This window comes from Triticum aestivum, chromosome 3A, assembly GCF_018294505.1.
Source record: "Triticum aestivum cultivar Chinese Spring chromosome 3A, IWGSC CS RefSeq v2.1, whole genome shotgun sequence".
NCBI classification, from domain to species: domain Eukaryota; kingdom Viridiplantae; phylum Streptophyta; class Magnoliopsida; order Poales; family Poaceae; genus Triticum; species Triticum aestivum.
Window position 1 is genome coordinate 560,318,453 of NC_057800.1, and position 25,028 is coordinate 560,343,480.

The 25,028-nt window shown below is 46.3% G+C and overlaps 2 protein-coding genes, 1 long non-coding RNA gene and 1 pseudogene across 4 annotated transcripts; 1 reads left to right on the forward strand and 3 right to left on the reverse strand.

Moving 5' to 3' along the window:
• Positions 1-499: 499 nt before the first annotated feature.
• LOC123058640 (uncharacterized) lies at positions 500-2,779 on the reverse strand. Its single transcript, XR_006427249.1, has 2 exons — positions 1,148-2,779; positions 500-940 (listed from the first exon to the last, which is right to left on the reverse strand). It is a non-coding gene; the product is annotated as an uncharacterized lncRNA (long non-coding RNA).
• A 4,032-nt stretch (positions 2,780-6,811) lies between these two features.
• On the reverse strand, positions 6,812-9,616 carry LOC123062220 (jacalin-related lectin 3). The gene is made up of 6 exons (XM_044485647.1): positions 9,328-9,616; positions 8,705-8,887; positions 8,358-8,600; positions 7,948-8,271; positions 7,648-7,863; positions 6,812-7,544 (listed from the first exon to the last, which is right to left on the reverse strand). The coding sequence occupies exons 1-6, from the start codon at positions 9,328-9,330 to the stop codon at positions 7,158-7,160; spliced, it is 1,356 nt and encodes a 451-aa protein (XP_044341582.1). The 5' UTR covers positions 9,331-9,616; the 3' UTR covers positions 6,812-7,157.
• A 649-nt stretch (positions 9,617-10,265) lies between these two features.
• LOC123062221 (pectate lyase 1-like) lies at positions 10,266-11,849 on the forward strand (annotated as a pseudogene).
• Positions 11,850-11,968: 119 nt separating this feature from the next.
• On the reverse strand, positions 11,969-16,544 carry LOC123062222 (glucose-induced degradation protein 8 homolog). Of its 2 annotated transcripts, none has more exons than XM_044485649.1 (7): positions 16,300-16,544; positions 14,608-14,749; positions 13,551-13,698; positions 13,398-13,473; positions 12,751-12,862; positions 12,571-12,662; positions 11,969-12,300 (listed from the first exon to the last, which is right to left on the reverse strand). In XM_044485649.1, exons 1-7 carry the CDS (start codon positions 16,333-16,335, stop codon positions 12,283-12,285), a joined length of 624 nt encoding a protein of 207 aa, XP_044341584.1. In that variant the 5' UTR covers positions 16,336-16,544; the 3' UTR covers positions 11,969-12,282. The 2 variants fall into 2 exon arrangements, with proteins under 2 accessions (XP_044341584.1, XP_044341583.1); XM_044485648.1 differs by having other exon boundaries at positions 11,969-12,327.
• Positions 16,545-25,028: the final 8,484 nt, after the last annotated feature.

Genomic DNA, 25,028 nt, shown 5'->3' on the forward strand with positions numbered 1-25,028 from the left:
CAAGAGGATGGAAAATGATATATCTACAGGAAGACCATCCGTAGAAAAGCAACATCATAATCTTTAACCATGGACAATAGCAAGTTCAAACACAAAACTAGGGACTATATTAGCTAAACTCTCGCAGAAATCCCTCTAGCATTCTAGTTGAACTTCAACAGTAGCGCACCAATATTAGCTAGAGGGCAAGGCAGGCCACAGCAACAACAGCTAGCAGCGACCAGCAAATGGAGGTTGGGTTGTGATGGTGGCACCTATATGGAGGAGGTATCAGGGCATGGCAGGCAAAAATAACTATGATTGAATAGTCTCCATCAGGTAGGTAGTCGTTACAAGAAAAGAAATAGCAACTACATTAAGTTTTAGTGCCTCTTTTCACACACATGTGCAACAAAATTGGCATTCCTTCTTATATAGATGAACTTGAACCTTTGGAAACTTGTGAGATATGAACGCATCTCTTGAAAGACATCGACCGCCTCATAATCCTCTGACATCGTGCATCAAACTTGGCCTTCAGTCTCAATAATATTATTTCATAATCCTTTTTCAATCACGATCAACATGGTTATCCCTGTAGGCCAACTATCAACTTTACGATTATGAAAGTACTAGCTTTCAGCAAAATGTGTACGAGCTACTAAAGAAACTGAAGATAGTTGCAAACAATATACGAGCTACAGCCTAGCAATTTGCAAGAACTTGAGTGAAGGCAGCACCTTTGTTCTTCTTGAACTTCTCATTTTTCTGATTCTGAACTTGTTGTTGTTATTTATTTTTTTACAACTGCCGGTGCTGGGAGGCCGACTTCACTCCATCAGGTAGCCGTGTCCACCTCCGCAAAAGACAGCGAGCAGGGGAGGAAGGAGAGACAGACCTGGCAACAAGCGGGGGAGGAGCCGGAGCAGTGCTACGTCAGGGATGCATGGTGAACTTGAACCTGAAGTGCAGAACACACATGAAAAACACTCTTAAGTAATCCAAGCCATATCAATTAGTAGGCAAGGACTAAGCTAGAAGGGAAAACAAACACACAAAACTAGTACTGGTGCACTAGGACATTTAAGCCAACATTTTGCATGCACACACCAAAAACTAGAGAAGTGGAGAGTAAAGAAGCAGAGATGAGGCATGATGGGTAGGGAACCTGCGGTGCTGCATCCGCATTCAGGGACGGGCCGGGGACGAAGGAGCTTGCTGGAGCAGCACCACCCCATGCGCGCAAAATTGGAGCTAGTTGAGATGAGATGCGTCCTGGAAGAGTTGCCCTACTGCTGTGGCACAACTTGGACTACAGCGAACCCACACAGTTTTTGCTGATGCATACGCGAGGGAGGAGATGAGCTTCAATCAGCGTCAATTAGCACACACACATTTCGCGAGCACAGCAGCCCCGATCCAGGGAGTGGTGGCCCGACGGCTGTGAACAGCCAGCATCGTGCTTTGCAGGCCGGGTCCCGGTGGTGGCGCACATCGTGCGGGAGGATGCAAGGCCGGTGGCCTTTTCACAAGGCAGTGGCCTACCGGGAGCCAGATGTTGAGATCCATCTTACCTCGCACAATAGTGGCGAACGGTTGCAACTGGAGTCGTTGGACTGCAACGATGGGATTGAGCTGGAGGATGCAATGACGGAGGCAACATGCACATCAGTGCCGAGTAAAATAATGTGACCATTTTTTTTCCTGCATTAGAAAATGTTTTTCAAGAGATTCCATATGCTAGTGCTAGTTATCAATAAATTGGAGCGATACAAAATCAAATTCCCAATACAATACATTTTTAATCTTGAACTCACGGAGGTTACAACAGAGAACAATCCCTGGTTTCTCAAAGTGGAATTCATGCCCTTTTTATGTTTAGCATAGTGAACTTTCTCTTTTGTATTTTAACCAGAACTTTGTAAGGTTTGCATATTGAACTTCCTGTCTTTTTAGCACAAATAACAGCAGCAAGTTTTTGTAGATCGTAAGAATTCAGTGCAGTGCACACGCACTAGTAGCAGCTAGCAATTGGCGACTGTAGCAGTAGCTAGCAGCGGCCATTACAAAAGTATTTCTGACCAACATCATCTAGCATATTGTGTGGTACCTGAGCCAGGAGGTTGGGGAGCCGGAGGTGACAAGAGGCAGGGGAGAAGCACACGGCAGTCGGGGGACTTCAACGAGGACAGCTAGAGTAGCAGGGCGGAGGCTGGAGAAGAAGTTCAAGCCTGACGAGGAAGCTGTCCATGGTGAGATGGAGATGCGTAGGTGAGGGACGCATGCAGGAGGGATACGGCGACCGGAGGTCACGAGACCAAGGCATCTGACCCCTGCCATCGATGTCGGACCCCTGAATGACGGCTTCGCCGGAGACATGGGCCTGTAATCCGGTCCTTGAGGGGGCGGCATGCATGGTCGGGGCGGGCGACGACGCTCGATTCGGTGGATGCGGCGGGCACGCGCGATTGAGAGGTCGGCGGCAGCTTCGCGGGAGGAGGCCGATGGGAGGTTGAGGCGGACCACAATGGCGCATCAAGTAGCTCGGGAGGACGCGCCGCGTGGGGATTGGAGGAGGCCCCGCCAACGGCAGGCGGCAGTGGGGGCTGCGGGGCACTGCGGCCAGCGGCGGTGGGTGGAGGCGTGGCGCCGGTGGCTTGGGGTGGGCGTCACGCTGGTGGCCGACGGAGGTGGGTGGAGGCGCGCCAGATCGGGGTGGTGGGGAATTGTGGGTGGTGGCTGGAATTGTTCGTGGGGATGTGTCTTTTTTTCACGGGCTCTAGAGTTCGGAAACATGCGATCGATCCTATATAGACGAGAAGTTACCAGAATAACTATTCTGATCCTAGGATCCTATATAAACATACTATATATATATAGGTGGGAGGGAGAGGGGAGAGGCCAAGGGACGCCCCAAGTAGGTCTGAATCCTACTTGGGCTCCTGCCCTTGGTCGCGCCCCCCTGCCATGTTTGTCGGAGGGGGAAGGAAAGATGGGGGAGAGGGAAGGAAGTGGGAATCCCAATCCACACTTACCTTTCCCTTCTCCCCTTTCCTTCTCCTCCTCAGGCCGGCCCATATGGGGGTGCACCAGCCCCTTGTGGCTGGTGCGTTTCTCCTCCTGGCCCTAAGGCCGATATCTTTTGTCGGGGGTGCCCGGAACTCCTTCCGGTGACCCGATAAGTACCCGGTACCCCTCGAAACACTTCCGATGTCGGAATAGCATCGTCCTACATATCAATCTTTACCTCTCGACCATTTCGATACTCCTCGCCATTTTCATGATCTCATCCGGGACTCCAAACAACATTCGGTCACCAAATTACGTAACTCATATAATACTATATCGTCATCGAACGTTAAGCGTGCGGACCCTACAGGTTCGAGAACTATGTAGACATGACCGGGACACCTCTCCGGTCAATAACCAATAGCGGAACCTGGATGCTCATATTGGCTCCTACATATTCTAGGAAGATCTTTATCGGTCGAACCGTTATGACAACATATGTAATTCCCTTTGTCCATCGGTATGTTACTTGCCCGAGATTCGATCATCGATATCTTCACACCTAGTTCAATCTTGTTACCGGCAAGTCTCTTCACTCGTTCCGTAATGCATCACCTCGCGACTAACTCCTTAGTCGTTTGCTTGCAAGGTTATGATGTGTATTACCGAGAGGACCCAGAGATACCTCTCCGATACTCTGAGTGAAAAATCCTAATCTCGAGCTATGCCAACTCAACAAACACCTTCGGAGATACCTGTAGAGAATCTTTATAATCACCCAGTTACGTTGTGACGTTGATAGCACACAAGGCATTCCTCCAGTATCCGGGAGTTGTATAATCTCATAGTCGAAGGAATATGTATTTGACATGAAGAAAGCAATAGCAATAAAACTGAACGATCATTATGCTAAGCTAACGGATGGGTCTTTTCCATCACATCATTCTCCCAATGATGTGATCCCGTTATCAAATGACAACTCATGTCCATGGTTAGGAAACCTTAACCATCTTTGATCAACGAGCTAGTCTAGTAGAGGCTTACTAGGGACATGGTATTTATTTATGTATTCACACATGTATTTAGGTTTCCGATCAATACAATTCTAGCATGAATAATAAACCTTTATCATGAATAAGGAAATATAAAATAACAACTTTACTATTGCCTCTAGGGCATATTTCCTTCAGTCTCCCACTTGCACTAAAGTCAATAATCTAGTTTACATTGCCATGTGATTAACACCCATAGTTCACATCTCCATGTGACCAACACCCAAAGAGTTTACTAGAGTCAATAATCTAGTTCACATCGCTATGTGGTTAACACCCAAAGAGTATTAAGGTGTTATCATGTTTTTGCTTGTGAGAGAGGTTTAGTCAGCGGGTTTATCACATTCAAATCCGTATGTATTTTGCAAATCTCTATGTCTACAATGCTCTGCATGAAGCTACTCTAGCTAATTGCTCCCACTTTCAATATGTATCCAGATTGAAATTCAGAGTCATCTGCATTGGTTTTAAAGCTTGCATCGACGTAACCCTTTACGACGAACTCTTTATTACCTCCATAACCGAGAAACATTTCCTTAGTCCTCTTTAAGGTACCTAAGGATAATTTTGACCGTTTTCCATTGATCTACTCTTGGATCACTATTGTACCCCCTTGCCAAACTCATGCCAATGTACATAATAGGTTTGGTACACAGTATAGCATACTTTATAGAACCTATGGCTGAGGCATAGGAAATGACTTTCATTCTCTCTCTATCTTCTGCTGTGGTCAGGTTTTGACTCTTACTCAACTTCACACCTTACAATATAGGCAAGAACTCCTTCTTTGACTGATCCATTTTGAACTCCTTCAAAATCTTGTCAAGGTATGTACTCATTGAAAAATCTTATCAAGCGTCTTGATCTATCTCTATATATCTTGATGCCTAATATGTAAGCAACTTCACCGAGGTCTTTCATTGAAAAATTCTTATTCAAGTATCCGTTTATGCTATCTAGAAATTCTATATCATTTCCAATCAGCAATATGTCATCCACATATAATATCAGAAATGCTACAGAGCTCTCGCTCACTTTCTTATAAAAATAGGCTTCACCATAAGTCTGTATAAAATCATATGCTTTGATCACCTCATCAAAGCGTATATTCCAACTTCGAGATGCTTGCACCAGTCCACAGATGGATCACTGGAGCTTGCACACTTTGTTAGTACCTTTAGGATCGACAAAAACTTCTAGTTGCATCATATACAACTCTTCTTTAATATCCCTTAAGGAATGAAGTTTTTGACATCCATTTGCCAAATTTCATAATTATAAAATGCGGCAATTGCTAACATGATTCGGACTGACTTAAGCATCGCTATGGATGAGAAGGTCTCATCGTAGTCAACCCCTTGAACTTGTCGAAAACTTTTCGCGACAAGTCGAGCTTTGTAGATAGTGATATTACCATCAGCATTTGTCTTCTTCTTGAAGATCCTGCTGAGCATCGGGCAAGTCCACCAAAGTCCACACTTTGTTCTCATACATGGATCCTATCTCCGATTTCATGGCCTCAAGCCATTTATCAGAATCTGGGCTCATCATAGCTTCTTCATAGTTTGTAGGTTCGTCATGGTCTAGTAACATGACTTTTAGGACAGGATTACCGTACCACTCTGGTGTGGAACATGCTCTGTTTAACCTACTAGGTCCAGTAGTAACTTGATCAAAAGTTTCATGATCATCATCATTAGCTTCCTCTCTAGTTGGTGTAGACATCACGGGAGCGGATTTCTCTGATGTGCTACTTTCCAAATTGAGAGAAGGTACAATTACCTCATCGACTTCTATTTTCCTCCCACTCACTTCTTTTGAGAGAAACTCCTTCTCTAGAAATGTTCCATTCTTGGCAATAAAGATCTTGCCTTCGGATCTGTGGTAGAAGGTGTATCCAATTGTTTCCTTAGGGTATCCTATGAAGACGAGCTTATCAGGCTGAAGCCTTTTGACATAAGTGTCGCAACCCCAAACTTTAAGAAACGACAGCTTAAGTTCCTTGCCAAACAATAGTTCATACAGTGTCGTCTCAACGGACTTAGATGGTGCCTCAAAACGATAGTGGTAAATCGGTAAGAGACATCATAGATCACACCATATCTAATAAAGTACAATTACGATGTTTGGACACACCATTACGTTGTGGTGTTCCAGGTGACGTGAGTTGTGAAATGATTTGACATTGTTTTAAATGAAGGCCAAACTCGTAACTCAAATATTCGCCTTCATGGTCGGATCGTAGAAACTTTATTTTCTTGTTACGATTATTCTCCACTTCACTCTGAAATTGTTTGGACTTTTCAAATGTTTCAGACTTGTATTTCATTAAGTAGATATACCCATATCTGCTCAAATCATTTGTGAAGGTCAGAAAATAAGACATGTTATGGTGTGTGTGTGTGTGTGTGTAAACTTGATCAATTTGGTGGCTTGATGAAGTATATGCATGTTTTAATTTAAATTGTTCGATTCAATGAACTATATGTGTATTTGTAATCGAAATGTTGCATATGATGCATTTGAATCATTCAAATGATTGTTGAAATGCCATGAGAACAGAGCAAAGCTCGAGTGGCTAAGAGTGTGTGTCCACGCGTCGCCCGTCTGGGTTCGAAGCTTGATGAGCCGTGGCTCTCATTTCTTCTTAAATGCCAACTTGGGATGTTAGTGTCATGGAGTTTATGATTCTTTTATAAAAATATAAAAGCGTTCAGATCACTAGAGTAGTGATATAAACGCTCTTATATTTCTTTACGGAGAGAGTACTATGCAATTGTTTGAAATGTACTATGTGACAAAGGATGGAAGATCATGTCACTGCACTACTTATCCCCCAGGAGTGCAAGAGAAGGTTTGCGGGTTACATATGTCATGATCATGTCATCTGATCTTGATGCTCGTTTGAAACAGTATGAGATGTTCCTTTTAACTAGTCCTCTGAATTCTGATACTCTGATCCCCGGTTGCCGTAACACACCCCAACCGGATGTATAGCTCTGCCTTCGATACAAGATACTACAGTAACAAAGACCACACATTCACGCCACGATTCCCCGGTAGAAAAAACCCCGCAAAAGCACTCTCCTGCAAACTGAAATGGTAGGCGAAGCGAAATCAAAAGAGATACTTGGAGACGTAGTACTTGGTGGTAGAGCCAGCCCTGGGGTTATCCGAGCCGGTCTTGGGGTTGGGGCCGGCGATCTTGGGAACGGAGCTGGCCTTAGGTTTGGCGGCGGTGGCGGTGTTCCTGTCCCCCAGCCAGTGCTGCATGTGCACCCCGATGGCGTCCAGGTACATGGCGCTCCGGCCGTGGAAGCCGACCACCTTCCCCGTCGTCGTGGCGGAGGTGAAGTAGGTCCCGACCTCGTCGCCGAACGGCCCGTACTTGCCCCGGCTGCTCACGACGGTGATGGACCTCAGCACCCTGGGCCCTTCCCCCACGCAGGTGTTGTAGTAGCCGTATATGCAGTTCAGCACCTCGTGTGGATAGTCCAGCTTGATCTGCACATGCATTCGGTCAAATGAATGATGATTAGCAAAGCGTAATCTGCAAAAGAGATGGCTAATTGCTCGAGTCGGCTCCGGTCTGCTGTGCTCTGCTCACCCTGTGTGTGATCTGGCCGCCGTTGCCGTGCCTGGTAGACCAGACGGACTGCCCGCTCCGGTCATACTCGATCTGTATGGACCCGATGAAGTCGTCTCTGGTTACGTAGATCTGCTTGATGCCCGTGTAGACGCCGTCGTCCCACGGCTTGCCCCCCTCCCCTCCCCACGGCCCGGGCCCTATCGGTATCGGTTCTTTCACCACGCCGTACGTAACCTGCAACATGAACCCTCCACAATCTCAGACACATTCTTGCCTCGGTACCATTATTGTTCAGTCGAGAAATTGATGTGACTTTACCTCGTCCCCGATCTCCCTCATCGGCAGTGCAAGCATGTCGCCCAACGGGGTCGTGCCGGCGGATTTCTCCGACAGCACCTTGCCTTCCAGGACGTGAACCCCGATGCTGTCCACGTACCACGCGCCCCTGCCGTGGAACCCCACGATCCTCCCTTCCGTCAGGCAGCTGGAGAAGAAGGTGCCGGTCTCGTCCCCGAACGGCCCGTGGCTCTTCTTGGTCGTGTGGAAGGTGATGGACTTGATCGCCGTCGGGCCCATGATCATCGTCGGCCCGAAGTACCCGGTGACGTGCGTCAGGATCTCCGTCGGGAAGTCGAATATGATCTGCCCAAATGAAATTCCCGTTTCACAAAAGTCTGAAACTCATCCATGCTCTGAAACTGAAGCTCTGAAATCTGAAATGGTGTTACCTTCTCCGGCCTCGCGGCCCCGCTGGAGCCGCGCTTGTCGCCCCAGATGGCCTGCCCGTTGCGGTCGTAGAGGACCTTCATGGAGGATATCCCCAGCCCCCTCGTTATGTTGATCTGCCGGACGCCGGTGAATATGCCGTCGTCGAATATGGTGCCGCCGGTGCCGCCCCACGGGCCGAACCTCACCGGAGTGCTTATGGTCATGGTCCCGTTGTCCGAGATGAAGCTAGGAAATGACACCATCTGTGGAGCAAAGATATTCAAGAAATGGATGTTAAGTAACTTGACTGCAGATATCACTTATACAGTACTGGAGATCGCAATGGCCGTTTGCCTGGATGGATTACCTTGTTTGAGAGGGTTGCAATGCGTGATGGATTAGGATTCTGATCCTTTGCAAGAACCATTTCATACCCAGCATTGCCATCCGCGTACCTATGGCCGTTTCTGTCGACGGACCTCGTTATGCTTCGGAGCGCCGACGGAGCGCTGGAAGGATTTGGGTCATTCCCGCTTAAGCTTGCAAGGCTCTGTGGAACACCAAAAGTAAGAACGAGCTTGTCCAAAACACACAAAACAATTCTGAAAGAGTTCTATTGTCCAAAGCACACAAAACAATTCTCAAACAGTTCTATTCTACCTAGAAATTTATGATGTTCAGAAAAAAAAATCTTGCAGATACTAGTTCACACTCCTACTCATGAAGTGAATTTGATGTCATGAACTAGAACCAAGGAAACTGTTCAAATCTTGATGACGCGATGGAATGCTACCTAGTTAACATGCCAATTTCGGTCATCAACAAGTGCAAGATTAATGCTACGCGCGGTATTCTGAATCGACATCCCTGAAGAACACAAGCATGCTACTGACTACTACTTGGCAGTTTTGTCTTTCCAACCAAACACAAGTGCAACTCCTCTTGGCAGACAAAATAGGGAGGCAAACATGCAGAAACATACAAGCTTACCATGTTCCGCTGTCCAAAGAAAGCCCAGAAGCGCCTTGAAGATAGAGAGCTTTAGACGGCGACGCCGGAACAGGGGAGCGCCTGCTGCAGTGCTGCTGGCGATCAGCTTGGTAGTCTGACAGGAAGCAGAGGCGTATCTACCTATTTATAATACAGAAGACTGATGCAGAGGATGTCAAATGGAGTACACCACGATGCTCAGAGACAGCGCCGTTCACGAGTGAGGAGAGGACACCCAGACACGGCGCTGCTAACGGCTCAAGACGCCCGGCCCGGGATCGAGCTAGAAGAGGGCGGGCAGAACTGGATTCGCTGACCATTGCGATCGCCGGTTACCAATATTATTCTGATCACGAGGAGACGAAAGGGGAACGATCTCTTCGATTGACACCAGCTGTGATTCCTCGAATTCACGGTGGGAAACTAAAGTGGCCGCCACTCCCCCTCTTTATTTCGATTCTTCAGAGAATGTTTCGCTTTTGTTGCGCCGCTTTCTTTCACCTGTTGTGTGCATCAGAATGACGCAGAGGCGGAGGCCTTCCCCTTTTCCAGAGAAGAAAAAACTCGTCGCTACGTGTCGGCCGTCCGACAACGCTACTGGCTCGGACAACTTGGTGGCCATATCGATATGGAGTATCGATGGTGTTTTGTTCTCAGAACTCATATTCCACACATGCGGGCGCACTTCACTATGATCTCACCGAGATTCATGGATTTATCAACGGCTTCCATCCGTTGAAGCACTGGATATCGGTTCCATTAAACAATAGCAGTTCCTTTTGGCTTAAAAGCAAACAAATGAAACATTTGCAATCTATTAATTGACCACATTAACAAGACTCAACAAAACGTTCGTTTGTTGCTCCCAAAAACCGCCACCTTCCTTTAAAATGGTTTGAAAGAAGCTCATTAGTGTCAATAGACAAACACGTCTAAGCATGGCACTCAAAGAATTACTCATGTCCGTCACCCTCCTCTTCCTTCTCCTCCGAGCCGCCACCGCGAACCACCGGCACGAGAACGTCATCGACCGGTGCTGGCGCGGCCAGCCTAACTGGGCCACTGACCGGCAGCGGCTCGCCATGTGCTCCGTCGGCTTCGCCGGGAAGATGCGGCAGAACAGCGGCCACGGAGTGACCGTGTACACAGTCACCGACCCGGGCGACGACCCCGTGCAGCCCAAGCCCGGCACGCTGCGGTACGGCGCGACGGTGCTGCCGGGGAAGGTCTGGATCACCTTCCGGCCGGGCACCATGCACATCAGGCTGGCGCAGCCGCTCTTCGTCAAGAGCTTCACGGCGATCGACGGGCGGGGCGCCGATGTGCACGTCGCGGGGGGCGCCGGCATCGTGCTCTACGAGGTGAGCAACGTGGTCATCCACGGGCTCCACGTGCACGGCGTCCGCGCGCAGGCCCCCGGGCGTGTCGTCCGGCCCGGCGGCGCCGTGCAGACCATGGACGCCGGCGACGGCGACGCCATCCGGCTGCTGTCCAGCTCCAAGGTGTGGATCGACCACAACACGCTGGCGCGCTGCGAGGACGGCCTCCTGGACGTGACGCTCGGGTCCACGGACGTGACCGTCTCCAACAACTGGTTCCACGACCACGACAAGGTGATGCTGCTGGGCCACGACGACCAGCACGTCGCCGACCGCCGGATGCGGGTCACCGTGGCGTTCAACCGCTTCGGCCCCAACGTGAACCAGCGCATGCCGAGGATCAGGCACGGCTACGCCCACGTCGTCAACAACTTCTACGACGGTCGACGGGTGGAGGGAGTACGCCATTGGAGGGAGCATGGGGCCCACTGTCAAGAGCCAGGGCAATCTGTTCATCGCCTCCACGGCGAACAGTGCCAATGTTGGTACCTGATTTTTTTTAACGACGATTTTGAGAACTGTGGCGTTTGAATTGCCAGAGCTCGCCATGTGATCTTGGTATATTTTCTGCAGGTGACGAGAAGGATGCCGGTCGGACATGCCGCTGGGAAGGACTGGCATTGGCACTCCAGTGGGGACTCGTTTGAGAACGGCGCCGTCTTCAAGCAGACCGGCAGCAGGGTGCGCCCGAATTACAACAGGCATCAGACGTTCCCGGCGGCGAGCGCCGACGAGGTGAGATCGCTGACCAAGGACGCCGGTGCTCTGAGGTGCTCCGCCGGGGCCGCGTGCTGAACGGAGAGAATAAAGACGTCCAGTGGAAAGTGTTAATACTACTTTGAATATGGTGTAGTTGCTGATGCAGCTTGTAGCTATAAAAATGGCTGGGGTTTTACTCCCTCCGTTTGCCTCAAGTCGAATTTATAGGGTTTGATCAAATTTATTATTAAATATAATATGAAAATATATTCCATTATGTATCTAACGGTACAGATTTGTTATTGTGAATGTTTACATTTTTTGGATAAACTTTGTTAAACTTCAGGAAGTTGAGTTGAAACAATCCATGCAAAGTTTTTTAAAGAAAGTATTTCCTAGCATCCCTTGGAAGCGCTTTTACTAACCGCTAACGTGATCTGGCCTTCGCATAAATTTTGGATTCTCAAATTGAGATTCCGTCTCTTTTGTTTTGGGGTACTACCGCCTTTCTTTTTCTCGGTGCGCTAGAAGAATGCTGAAGGAATGGACGTAGAGACATCCAGTGGGCAGCAAACTGGCTCACACTAAAGCAATCTGAACGAATAATACAGAATGACTCGGCGCTTCCATATGTACATGTTTAACGACGACTAAGGGGAAGCAGAATACCGACGACCCGACAGAAAAAAAAACACATACAACACCACTCTATCAAAGTACAACACTGCCAACAATGTCAGGTCGCTGCAGATATGTGCATCTCGCTGTTCTTTTAACGGAAAATGTGAAAAACTCTCGGTGTTGTTTCCGCACTCTGAGAAGGGCACATGAGTCTAGGGATGATAATAGCCCTTTCCTTTCTGACCATGGTTGCGCCTTACTTGTCCAGAAAGGCCTTCAAACAAAACGGTGGGTAAGAATCCTGCTCCAAGAGTTCAAATGTCATGTATGCATCATGATGCTGACAACACCAATAGTGAAATCTCAATTGAAATCGATTAGCAACTTCCAGAAAGAAGTGTTTCCTTTTGTAAGTATAAAAAGGTAATATTTGTGAAAACTACGTATGGGATAGAAAAAGAGAACAGGCTGTAGTAAACCCATACAGAATCATGACTGATAATGAGAAAAATAAAGACAGGATTAGTGCTGCTATATATAATACCTTGTCAACTTCCTGCTGTAGATATTGTCTAACCACGGTCGACTGCTGTATAACTCTCTCCAATGATGAATATGCAGGTAGATTAGCATGTGCTGCCATTGATCGCCAGACAAACATCAAAATACGATCGTATATGGAGGTTACAGTACCAGAAGCTAAAGAGAGTATCTTAGAGCGTACCGAGAATAGCCCGATTCAAGCTATCTGCAACATTCTGCCTATACTCTGGGGCTAGTAGATGAAACATAGGTGACTTCTCAGGCTCTTCATAAGCTAGGAGGGCCATAAAGTCCTGCAACAACAACATAAGGATCCCCACAGTTACTCACGCACAACAAAATCACAGCATCCCCATATGTGACATGCTAAAGAAGTTACATATAACTGGTTGAATGGCGCTTCTGTACTTCAACCATATGCAACTCATGTTGCGTTCAGTAAATCTAGCAGCACCCGGTATCGGTGATGATAATGGGCTACTTCTCCGAACTTGGGCAACACAAAAGATCATGTTGTACTGATAGTATGTGACAAGCTAAAACTAATTCAATGCAAATATCATGCTGAAATTGGATCTGTTGTAATCATTAAACATAATGAAACCACATCGTAGTCTGGCAAATTCAACAAAGATGGTGATATCAATCAGAATCCAGATGACTAAAACACAGGAGAAATTTCAGGTGGTCTGGCATCTGTACTGTTTTGATATATCCTTCCATACGAATGCATAATATCTCATGTATCACAGACAACCGAATTCCTACTAGTATATGAAAACAAGATTTGAAGTTGTCTAATATGTCTAGGGTTATAAAAAGTTATACCTCTAATTTCTCAACATACTTGGAAACTTTACCAAAGGGTGTCAACTTTTTCTGGCCAAACTCAAGTGCTTCTGTGCTGCCAGTCAAAAATAGCCAGATTAATAAAACCATATAACCCAATTTCCAACCTCCAAAATAAATTTGGCCAGTTACCATTTTCTGGAACGAATTAGCTCAATGAAGTGAAGACTTATAAGATCAAAATGTAAATCCATGTCATTCTCTAGCAAGTTGGGCGCCAACTCTTCTGTCAGTTCTATGGCCTTCACGGCATCCCCTTCCACCACAAAATTTAAGATCGCTGAAACAAAATCCCAACACAGCATTAGAATATGAGATGCAAATAGCCCATGCATGTAGACAAATGGGGATGGAAATGGTCATTTTGTAAAACTAACATACTACATATTGTCAGGAATTCATGATATGTAAGCTCAGATACATTTAAGATCTAGTTCAACCACGATTATTTCAAAGGCACTACAGAAGAACAAAGGGAGCAAACGAAAGCTAGCATTAAAAAGAAACTATAATGAAAGTATCCCGAAAAAAAAAATGTAAAACATAAAGGAATTACCCTCAGGCCTCAGGTTTACTTAGGTATGACTAAGCAGCCTAATGTGACATGGTAAATCAAATCAATAGGTTAAAGTGCATGATAGAACTTGTATTTCTAATGGTGTCAAGTGTCAACAGGAATCACATCCAGCCACTAGTAACAAAGTACAAATGACAGTGAACAACAATCATGTCTGAATTGGCTACATGTTGATATCCCATCCGCCAAATGAAGTGCAGTTCCATACTTGAATTGACCAGTTGATTCAGTAGGAGTATTTCAGTTAACAGAATTAGTAATTAGTACTACTGATACACATCGTTTTCTTATAAGAGGAAAATGGACTTCCTTCATCATCTTTAATTAACATTGACATTGTAATGGACAGGTTTGAACGAATATAAGAATACAAAAATGGAAAAGTTAATGTACACCAGAACTGCAAGAAATTTGCAGAAATATAGATAGGTTCCTTGTATGCAATTTAACAAGTACTCCCTCCGTAAAGAAATATAAGAGCATTTAGATCACTACTTTAGTGATAGTAGTGATCTAGACGCTCTTATATTTCTTTACGGAGGGAGTAATACACAATTACACATCCCTAAACAATACCAATAAAAGATTAAGTATTGACCTGCAGATATATACCTTTACGTTTATCCACATCTACAGTATAATCAACAGGTAACTTTAGCCCAGTGCTGGATAGGAAGGTCTCTGCGGTCTCCTTAAAACAATTGTGCATAAGATAAGATAGCACTATGTTGCGAACATCGTTATCGCTGACAGACTGCGGTTAAAACAAATTTCAATGTCAATAGCAGGCTATTACCAAAAGTAAGATGAAAGTATAATAATATCAAAATTTAGGGAGAATAACTCTAGTCATCTGCCTCAACAACGGTAATAGGTTATTTCCTTAAGTGAATTTGGCAACGTCAAGACAACTTTATACTCATTTCAGCAAGCATAGCTGCATTTATTATCCATGGGCGCAGTGAGATAACAGTGCTCTCTTACCTAGTAGTGTCCAAATTCCTTTTTTTTGTATATTAATAGCATAAAAGCATTTGTGAAATTACAACTGACAACTGAATATGTTCTGATTGAAAACAAATATTTTTATCGCTGACGTGCTTTAATAGTTTTGAAATTACAAATAAAAACTGAATATGTTCAACAAAGGGTAAGGACTCAGGGGAGATTCTTTCACAGAACGATTCCCTATTGAGATGCAGGCATCTAGTTGAGTTGTAGTTTCAGGGAGGGTGCCCGCTTGGAAATTAAAGCATTGTCAGAGTTCGAAAATGCATGAATACAAAATGAATATGCATGGGTATCTAAGCAGCAAACGCATCTATATGGATCGGGCATCTAGTGGCAAAAAGAAGGGAAGTGGTAATGAGGTGATGTGATCCGCCAGCAAATGCTACATTGCGGTAGACTGGTGGCCGGCAACCAATAGCAAGCACAGGACAGCAATGGTTGGGTTGCACTTGCACGTATAGATGTTTAATTTCAGGCCACTGATAAGATTCAGGTAATAAATATAGCATTGGGGTTTCGACAGAATTAATGGCACGTAAATTCATGGATTCTAGTAAAACATCAGGTATACTACTACTTCCGTGTATAGTTTTAAAGTCACTACTACTACTTCCGTGTTTACCATAAGGGCAATACTACTTAGTAGAGCACTCTAAAGTCTCCATTGACAGAATACCAGATTAAGAAGCAAGTACAAGTGGTTCAATACTCTGCAACCTGTACTCGTGTTGTTGAACGCTAAACTGGCTCGCTGCGGAATCACCCCGATAGAGCGACCCGCCAAACACTCAGAAAGCTCCCTATGCCGCTTACCGCCAAGAAGAGCGTCTCTTTGATTCCACTGGACCGTAGGGTGCCTTATCGACAAAGTTCCAATCTCTTCTTCACTAGAAACCCACGCAATTGACTTAGTCCCAATCTTCTGCACTACAAGCCACCTTATTATCGACAAAGAATCGATCCCTCTTCTTTCCTACCACAACAACCCCATCCCCAAAGTTTGGACCTTCTCTCACTAAAAAAACCCTAGCACGAGCAGATCATCCAGTCCAGGCAGTCCAGTACACGGAAATCTACGCAAACGAATCCATTAGCCGAACACGGAGCAATGAGTACTCGGAAGGAATTCCGCGCGGACGGGGGGAAATCACAAGAGCCCCCCACCTACCTCGCCGCCCTATCTCCGATACCAAACGGATTCGCGAACGAACAATAGCCAACACTAGAACCAAGGAAGTTATACGAGTGGTGGGGGGAGGGGGAAAGAATGAGGAGCGTGGAGAGTGGGCGTACGGCGTCCTCGTAGAGGCGGGGATCCAGGTCCATCATGGCGGAGGAGAGGTCCAGGAGGTCGGCGCCGGACGCTAGGAGGGGAGGCGGGCGCTGCCTGCCGCTGGGGGAGCCGAGATTCCCCGAAAAAGGGTTTTTTCTATTCTAATTTTTCTTTGTTTCCTCCTTTTCTTTGCCTGGCTGCTTTCTAGGGCCCGTGGTGACCGCGCATGAAAGGATTTCTGTTCTTGTCCTAATAGGATTAGAGAAATGTTGAGACTTCGTTGGTTTTATGAGGTTTTTCTTAAAGGGGAAGTTTTTAGGGCCCGTGGTGAGTGCGCATGAGAAAACTTCTGTTCTTGCCCTAGTAGGACTAGAGGAGTGCTGAGAGTTCGTCAGTTTTATAAGGTTTTTCTCAAAGGAGAAGTGAAGAGAGGTTACAGAATTATTACAAGAATTTTCTACTATACCATAATTCTAGATTCAAAAGACCGTTCATTCATTTATTCATAACAAAAAATGATTTTTCCGATGATACAATGCTTAAAATAGAATCGGGGACTCGAAATCAGACTTTAAATAATAACTCTTCACTAACATCCATCTTAGGCTAACCGATGTGACGCTTCATTTCCAAAACACCATACCCATCTAATCTAAAATTCTTGCCTTATCAAAGTAAGGTCTTCACATCTTCTACCACAGGTCCAGTGGCCGACAGATTCCTCCTCGAGTCATTGAGCATACCCATTATTCCTTGCAATCTATCTCAATAAGCAACTTCTGAATGTCCCTCTCGATGGCTACTTGAGCCGCACATTCCACAATTCATCCATCCCTTAAAAGGAATGGAGCAAGGAAGAAAATTTTATCTTTGATCCCAAGTTCAAATGAAAAAAATGACTTTACGGCCCACTTTGACCTTTTTTTTGAACTCCTATGCACAAAGAACCATACCAAGGTCTTCAGGGTTTGACTAATGGTATGCCTCAGCCTAGAACTATGTATAGCAAGTTAGATTCGGATGCCACATTGGCGCACATATACGACTTGCAGATGACAGATAAAACATGCAGAGGATGCACATTCCTCAACTATGGAAGTGAAGAAAAGGGAGAAAAGGCGAAACAGGACAGATGGGCACATATAGTTGCTCATGTCTACTGGCCATCGCGTGCTCGCTACGCATCGACGGTTGGGACAATTGGTCTTCCCACCCCTGAGCGCAATGGCGACATATCCAACCATCATGAGCGCGTCTGGGTGTTTCCTGACACAAATGAGCTAACGGTGCACGGACGACATGACGGTAGCTAAGATAATAAATCGATAATCTTGTTTTATGGTTTTATATGTGAGAGATGCCTAAGATAACATGCACTCAAAATCTATTGACAAACATGTTTTTATGATTGGAACCCTTAGCACGCCCCCCAACTTCTAAGAATTTGTTAAGCTAAAACCCATCCATAACATTAAGATTCATGGGTCATCTTTACCCCATATGCATGAACTCCTATACCCAGATTAGGTAATATCTGTCACTCTGACTGCCTTGTGCATAGTTATATCAACATACTACTAAACCCTAAAGTGTGATTCACATATGTGCACGCTCGTATAATGGGCACCGAAGGACAGTAACATATCATAACATACAATCATGTCAATCATAACAAATCACCCATCACCATAGGACAAAAAATATCTACTCAAACATAATAGAAGTGCAACAAATCATCATTAAATAATTTATCGCATCAAAACACCATGTGTTAAGTAGGCGATTACAAAGGTTTATGGGTGTCTGGAGTAAATTGCATAAAACCACCACTTTGAGGGCTAGGTTTGCGAAAAACACTAGGATGCATTTTCGCTACATAAAACACCACATCTCGCGTAATGGTCTTGCAAAAACCATTGATCGGCGGATCTGGCTCGTTTAAGTGCGTTTATGACAGATGGGTCATACTTTTTGCTGATGTGGCATAACTTTTTACCCAAAAAAATGCTAAATGGGTAAAAAAGCGAAAACCTGAAAGGATCGAGAAGAGGTGTCTAGAGGGGGGTGATTAGACACTAAGTGCTAAAAGTTGCAGTTTTTAAATTCTTTTGTTGAAGTGGAGTTTAGGCACAAGTTTAACAAACACAATACATATCAAGCAAGCATGCAAAGAGTATATGAGCAGCGGAAAGTAAAGCATGCAACTTGCAAGAATGTAAAGGGAAGGGTTTGGAAGATTCAAACGCAATTGGAGACACGGATGGTTTTGTCGTGGTTCCGATAGTTAGTGCTATCGTACATCCACGTTGATGGAGACTTCAACCCACGAAGGGTAACGGTTGCGCGAGTCCACGGAGGGCTCAACCCACGAAGGGTCCACGAAGAAGCAACTTGTCTATCCCACCATGGCCATCGCCCACGAAGGACTTGCCTCACTAGCGGTAGATCTTCACGAAGTAGGCGATCTCCTTGCCCTTACAAACTCCTTGGTTCAACTCCACAATCTTGTCGGAGGCTCCCAAGTGATACCTAGCCAATCTAGGAGACACCACTCTCCAAGAAGTAACAAATGGTGTGTTGATGATGAACTCCTTGCTCTTGTGCTTCAAATGATAGTCTCCCCAACACTCAACTCTCTCTCACAGGATTTGGATTTGGTGGAAAGAAGATTTGAGTGGAAAGCAACTTGGGGAGCTAGAGATCAAGATTCATATGGTAGGAATGGAATATCTTGGTCTCAACACAAGTGTAGGTGGTTCTCTCTCAGAAAAAGTAAGTTGGAAGTGTAGGTTCGTTCTGATGGCTCTCTCCATGAATGAAGAGGAGGTGGAGGGGTATTTATAGCCTCCACACAAAATCTAACCGTTACACATAACTTCCCAAACTCGGTGGGACCGAATGGTTAAACTTGGTCGGACCGTTTCAGCAAAGCTAGTGACCGTTAGGTTTCTCGGTGGGACCGACATGCAACTCGGTAGGACCGATATGATTAGGGTTAGGGCATAACGTAATCTGGGTGAGACCGATTACACAAACTTGGTGAGACCGATTTTGGTAATAAGCTAACCAGAGAGTTGGTCAGGTAAACTCGATAGGACCGATCGCTCATTTCGGTGAGACCGAAACGTTACGAAGGGAAAACAGAGAGTTTACATTGCAATCTCGGTGGGACCGATCGCAAGTTTCGGTGAGACTGAAAGTATTGCAATAGGCAACAGAGAGTTTGCAATCTCATCTCGGTGAGACCGAGATTCCTAGCGGTGAGACCGATTTGCCTAGGGTTTGTGGCAGTGGCTATGACATTTGAAACTCGGTGGCGCCGGATAGGAAGAATAGGTGGGGTCGAGTTTGACTTTTGGTTTAGGTCATATGTGGATGTGAGAAAGTAGTTGAGGGCTTTGGAGCATATCACTAAGCATTTGAGCAAGAGCCTCATTAAGCAACACCTCATCCCTCCTTGATAGTATTGGCTTTTCCTATAGACTCAATGTGATCTCGGATCACTAAAATAGAAAATATAGAGTCTTGAGCTTTGAGCTTGAGCCAATCCTTTGTCCTTAGCATCTTGAAGGGGTTTCACATCCTCTAGTCCATGCCACTTCACTGTTGAACTTATCTGAAACATACTAGATAAAAATGTTAGTCCAACAAAAGATATGTTGACATTAATTACCAAAACCACCTAGGGAGCACTTGTGCTTTCAATCTCCCCCTTTTTGGTAATTGATGACAACATACATCAAAGCTTTAGAACAAGATATTAAGAGTAGTAAGTAAAGCTTTGGAAAGACATGAAACTTGCATAGGCTCCCCTACATGTATGCAATCATGTGAATATGGAATATAGGAGCATGTGAATGCATAAACATGATAGAGTAAGCAATATGTTACATGTATCTTGGCTATATGCATCAGAGCAAATGATGAAAATATGATAAATGTACCTTCATGCTCATGAGTCCTTCTTGCAAACAGTATGTACATCAGCAAGAAATTCTCATTCACATGACTGTGATGCATATACTTACCTTGTGGTCTTGAGTTGTCTTAGGATGGGATGAACCTACGTAAACAAGGTTAGATAACACAGATACACCTACTGGCCAGAGCAAACAAGAGAGACCACAAGAGTACCAAGACTGGGATGACATGTAGAGTGAGTACTAAGTACCACATTGGATAAAGACATGTCCCCAAAGGTAAAGATATGCAATAAATTCAAGGATTTCCTTCCCTTAGATGCCTTGCTCCCCCTGAATCTAACATGGGATATTTGGTGAAGATAGGGAACAGAAAATCAGAGCAAAAGCAAAGCTCAAAGGAAATAAACAGAGCTAAAGCAATCGAGCAAATATGAACATGTGTTTCCCCTCTTGAAGACATGTGACTTCTCTCCTCTTGAACACCAAGCATCTGGGGTCTCTTTCTTCCCTAGAGTATTCTCCCCCCTATAGATATGATTAAGCTTTGATGTGATGATCTCTCTCCCCCCTTTGACATCAATTTCCAAGAAGGGTTATTCTAGATTTTTTGTCATGATGGGTTTGGTCCTTGAGTCACAGAACAAAGCAACAATTTGAGTAGGATGCTGGTCGAGGACAAGATTCATTGAGTGAAGCTGGATCAAAAAGAATTCAGAAACAAGTGGCAAGATGTTTTTCCTGCAGTGAAATTGGTAGCACCGAGTTTGGTGCTTCGGTGGCACTGAAAGGGTTCGGTTGGACCGAAGTAAACATCCCGGTGTGACCGAGTTCATCGCAGAGAAAACACTTGTCACCTCAGCTCACTAAACAAGTAAGATCTCGCAAGGATTTGCAAGGAATTTAACTAAAAGATTTGCAATGAATTGGATGCGAATGCAGAACAGAAAATAAAAGAGAAGAAACTAAAAAGAATCTAGATGAAGTTCTTTTTGAAGAGGGAAACAAATATGCATGAGACAAATGCAAGAGCACAGAAAAGAACACAAGAGAACTTCATCTAGAATTGGGCGGTGACAAAGTCACCTATGTTAGAGTATATTGACTTAGGAGTCAAGTAAGATCACTTGATCTTTGGTCATACTCATCGTTTAAGCTCAAAATGGGGTTACCATTTTTCGTTAAAGCATCTTGATGTATTCACATCTTGTTGAGTTGCTTTATCCCATGACTTGGAGTAAAGCTTCTCTAAGATGGAATAACATACCTTGGGTGGTGGTGCTGATCATGATCATGTAGTTGAACTTGTGTGGGTTGCTCAAGGTTGATGTAGCTCATCAAGAGTTGGGAGCATCACTTGAAGTTTGAGTTCATCTACCTACATGGGTTAGTTTTTGCAAGGAAGAGCACTTGTGTATCCAAAATGACAATCATGATAGAATTTGTCAAAGGATATGTTTGAATGGTTGCGTGCTTCCTTGTCTTCATCCACCATTGTGTAGCAACTTGGTGATATAGAAATTGCTCAAGATGTGAGTGAGTTGCAATCTCATAGATTTCGATTCATCCAAGTACCTACACGGGTTAGATAGCATGCAAGGTGCAAATATATCCAAGACATAAGATAGTCAACATAAGAGAAATATCAAGGATTAGTCATAGGCTCATGCCTTGCATGTATTAAATGGAGTTCCTACTCCAAGTTTGAAGCATCAATGCTGTTCAATTCACCTCTTAACCTGCAAAACACTTTCTCATCAAGTGGTTTGGTAAATATATCCGCCAATTGCTTATCGGTGCGAACATGCTTAAGATTAATGTTCCCTTTGGCAACATGATCTCGAATGAAATGATGACGAACTTCAATATGCTTAGTTCGGGAATGTTGCACGGGATTGTGAGCAATCTTACACTATAAAAAAAAGACACATCCGTGACATTTTGGGCCGAACGAAAAAAAATTATGTCATACATATGACACTTCTATGACGATAATTGTGACAAAACCCGGTATCATCATAGATGTGGTGGGCTCCTACTTCTATGACAAAAAATCATGACAAAAAATGGGCTTTTCGTCCTGGGCGGGCCGGAGACGCAGCTGCATGACATTCTTTGGGCCATCCATAACGGAAAAAAACGTGGTAGAAGCAAGGGCAAGGAAAATTTCGGGGAGTTCCCGGTTACGGTGGGAGGTCGGGGGCCGAGCGATGCGCGTTTCTCTCGTACACGTATGCGCGTGTGTGCGAGGCGTTGGCTCTAACTGAACCCGAGCGAGGCGTTGGGCTCTAACTGAACCCGAGCGATTGCACTGCAGGCTACGCGTTACTGAACCCGAGCGATCGATCGATGGCTGTTAACTGAACCCGATCGAGCGATTCCTTCGCTACTGCTGCTAACTGAAGCCGATCAATGCTGCCTCTGGATGAGCAGTGAGCGTTGCGGGGGGGGGGGGGGTTGGATGAACAGTTCTCGGTGGGGGTGGATGAACAGGACCCCATGGTGTTGCCTCTGGATGAACAGGATCCCGATCGATCGAGCCGGTTGGGGCTGGATGAACAGGACCCCATGGAGGGCTGGATGAACAGGACCATCCCGTGGAGGGCTCGATGAACAGTAGACGGTGGAGGGTAGGATGAACAATAGCCCATGGAGGGGTGGTTGAACAGGAGCCCATGGAGAGGGCTGGTTGAACAGTAGCCAGTGGAGTAGCGCACGGTGGAGGCTGGATGAACAGGAGCCCGTGGATGAACAGTCACAGGTGGAGGCTGGAGGAGGTCGACGGTGGATGAACAGTAGCTCGTGGAGGCTGGAGGGGGTCGACGGTGGAGATGAACAGTATCCCGTGGAGTCCCGTTTGCGGTACGCCACACCCCTCCCGATGAACAGGACCCCCGTTTCGACCGTAGCGCTCCAACACAAGTCCGTTTCGTCCGTTTTGCGGTATGCCACACCCCTCCTGATGAACAGGACCCCCGTTTCGACCATAGGAGGTCCGTTTCCTCCGTTTTGCGGTACGCCAGACCCCTCCCGATCAACAGGACCCCGTTCCGAACGTAGGAGGTCCATTTCCTCCGTTGTGCGGTACGCCAGGCCTCGTTTCCATCGTCTGTTCCGTCCAAGCCCTCCCGATTAACACGACCACGCATTCCGTTCCGACCCAGCCGGTTGGATCCCACGCGTTCTGTTGCCTCCCCATGAACACGACGCATTCCGTTGCCTCCCCATGAACACGACCCATTCCGTTGCCTCCCCATGAACATGACGCATTCTGTTGCCTCCCCATGAACACGACGACGACGTTGTTTCTCCGTTCCGACCCAGCCATGTACACGAGCCCTGGTCGTATGTATGCGCGAGTAGGCATTCGAGACCCCGCCCGTATGTACACATACGTGGCTGTATTTTCTTTTTTGCACCCTGGCCGCTGTACGTACGTGTACATGCTACGTGCGCGCCTCTACTACGACACGTGCACGCCTCTACTACGACACGTGCGCGCCTCTACATTGACCAGTATGTACGTACACGTTCACGATCAGAATGACAACGCTACGTACGTGTGATAGCCTGGCTTATTAGGGATGATAGACTACTCATATCATAAGGAATTCCTTCTTTTCCGGGAGCCCATTCAGACAGAACTCCAAAGTTAAGCGTGCTCAGCTTGGAGTAGTGTCAGGATGGGTGACCGACCGGGAAGTTGCTCCCGGGTGCGCACGAGTGAGGACAAAGTGCACAGAAAAGACTAGTATTGATCTGTGGGGCCAGTCTAGATCCCGCCAGGAGTAACGACCACCAGCGGGTGTGTCTGAGGCATTACAAGTTGGTATCAGAGCCGACCCTCGCAGTTACACGGATGGTTGCGGACAGGTGCGTGGTCATGTTGTTCATGACGTTTGTGACCCCTCGTGGCACCCGGCATGGCACATGTACTAGCCTGGAAGCACAGACGGTTGTGCCAAGAGGGAACGTTCTTGTGGCCCGACGAGGACGTCGGTTCCTCTGAGTGGGGGTGTATGTGATAGCCTGGCTTATTAGGGATGATAGACTACTCATATCATAAGGAATTCCTTCTTTTCCGGGAGCCCATTCGGACAGAACTCCAAAGTTAAGCGTGCTCAGCTTGGAGTAGTGTCAGGATGGGTGACCGACCGAGAAGTTGCTCCCGGGTGCGCACGAGTGAGGACAAAGTACGCAGAAAAGACTAGTATTGATCTGTGGGGCCAGTCTAGATCCCGCCAGGAGTAACGACCACCGGCGGGTGTTTCCGGGGCGTTATAGTACGCTTCGACCAGGTGGGTCCCGACTATCAGTCACTTCCTTGCCTGCGAAGATGTAGCTGGTGGGTCCTAGCAGTCAGGGGGCGAATCATTTTTTTTGCCCGGACGCACTTCCTTGCGTGCGAAGATGTAGCTGGTGGGTCCCAACAGTCAGGGGGAAACATTTTTTTTCACGAAATACAGTGGCCCGTCCGGTGGGTCCCAGCTGTCAGGTGGAGGAATCGTTATTTTCGCGTAATAAGGAGGCACTTCCTTGCTGCGGCCGTGGACCCAACTGTCAGCCTCTCCATGTATAGTCCATGTCCGATGGAAGTCGTTCCTTGACCACGTTGACCACGCCGTGCCGAGAGCACCAGGGCGGTGGACGACGGCGAGGCCTAGGAAGGGGACGACACGGAGGCAGGGAAGACTCGACAGTTGTTTCCCACGCGGAGGGGAGTACGACTGTACGAGGGTTTACTGGTTCGTCTGCCGTCGCCAGAGAATAACAACAGGTGTGGGTGAGTAGAGAGATGGCTAGGCTAGTGATGGGAGTACGGTCGGGCG

What these genes read in the sequence shown, in the direction of transcription:
- LOC123062220 (XM_044485647.1), bottom strand. An exon ending in GGGCCGCGAGGCCGGAGAAG is followed by an intron (nt 8,272 to 8,357) that starts GTAACACCATTT and finishes TCATTTGGGCAG; the next exon opens with ATCATATTCGACTTCCCGAC. An exon ending in GCGGCCAGATCACACACAGG is followed by an intron (nt 7,545 to 7,647) that starts GTGAGCAGAGCA and finishes ATGCATGTGCAG; the next exon opens with ATCAAGCTGGACTATCCACA.
- LOC123062222 (XM_044485648.1), bottom strand. Translation starts at nt 16,335, where the DNA reads ATGATGGACCTGGATCCCCGCCTCTACGAGGACGCC. An exon ending in AGTATGTTGAGAAATTAGAG is followed by an intron (nt 12,863 to 13,397) that starts GTATAACTTTTT and finishes TTGTTGTTGCAG; the next exon opens with GACTTTATGGCCCTCCTAGC. An exon ending in CTTGAATCGGGCTATTCTCG is followed by an intron (nt 12,663 to 12,750) that starts GTACGCTCTAAG and finishes GATCAATGGCAG; the next exon opens with CACATGCTAATCTACCTGCA.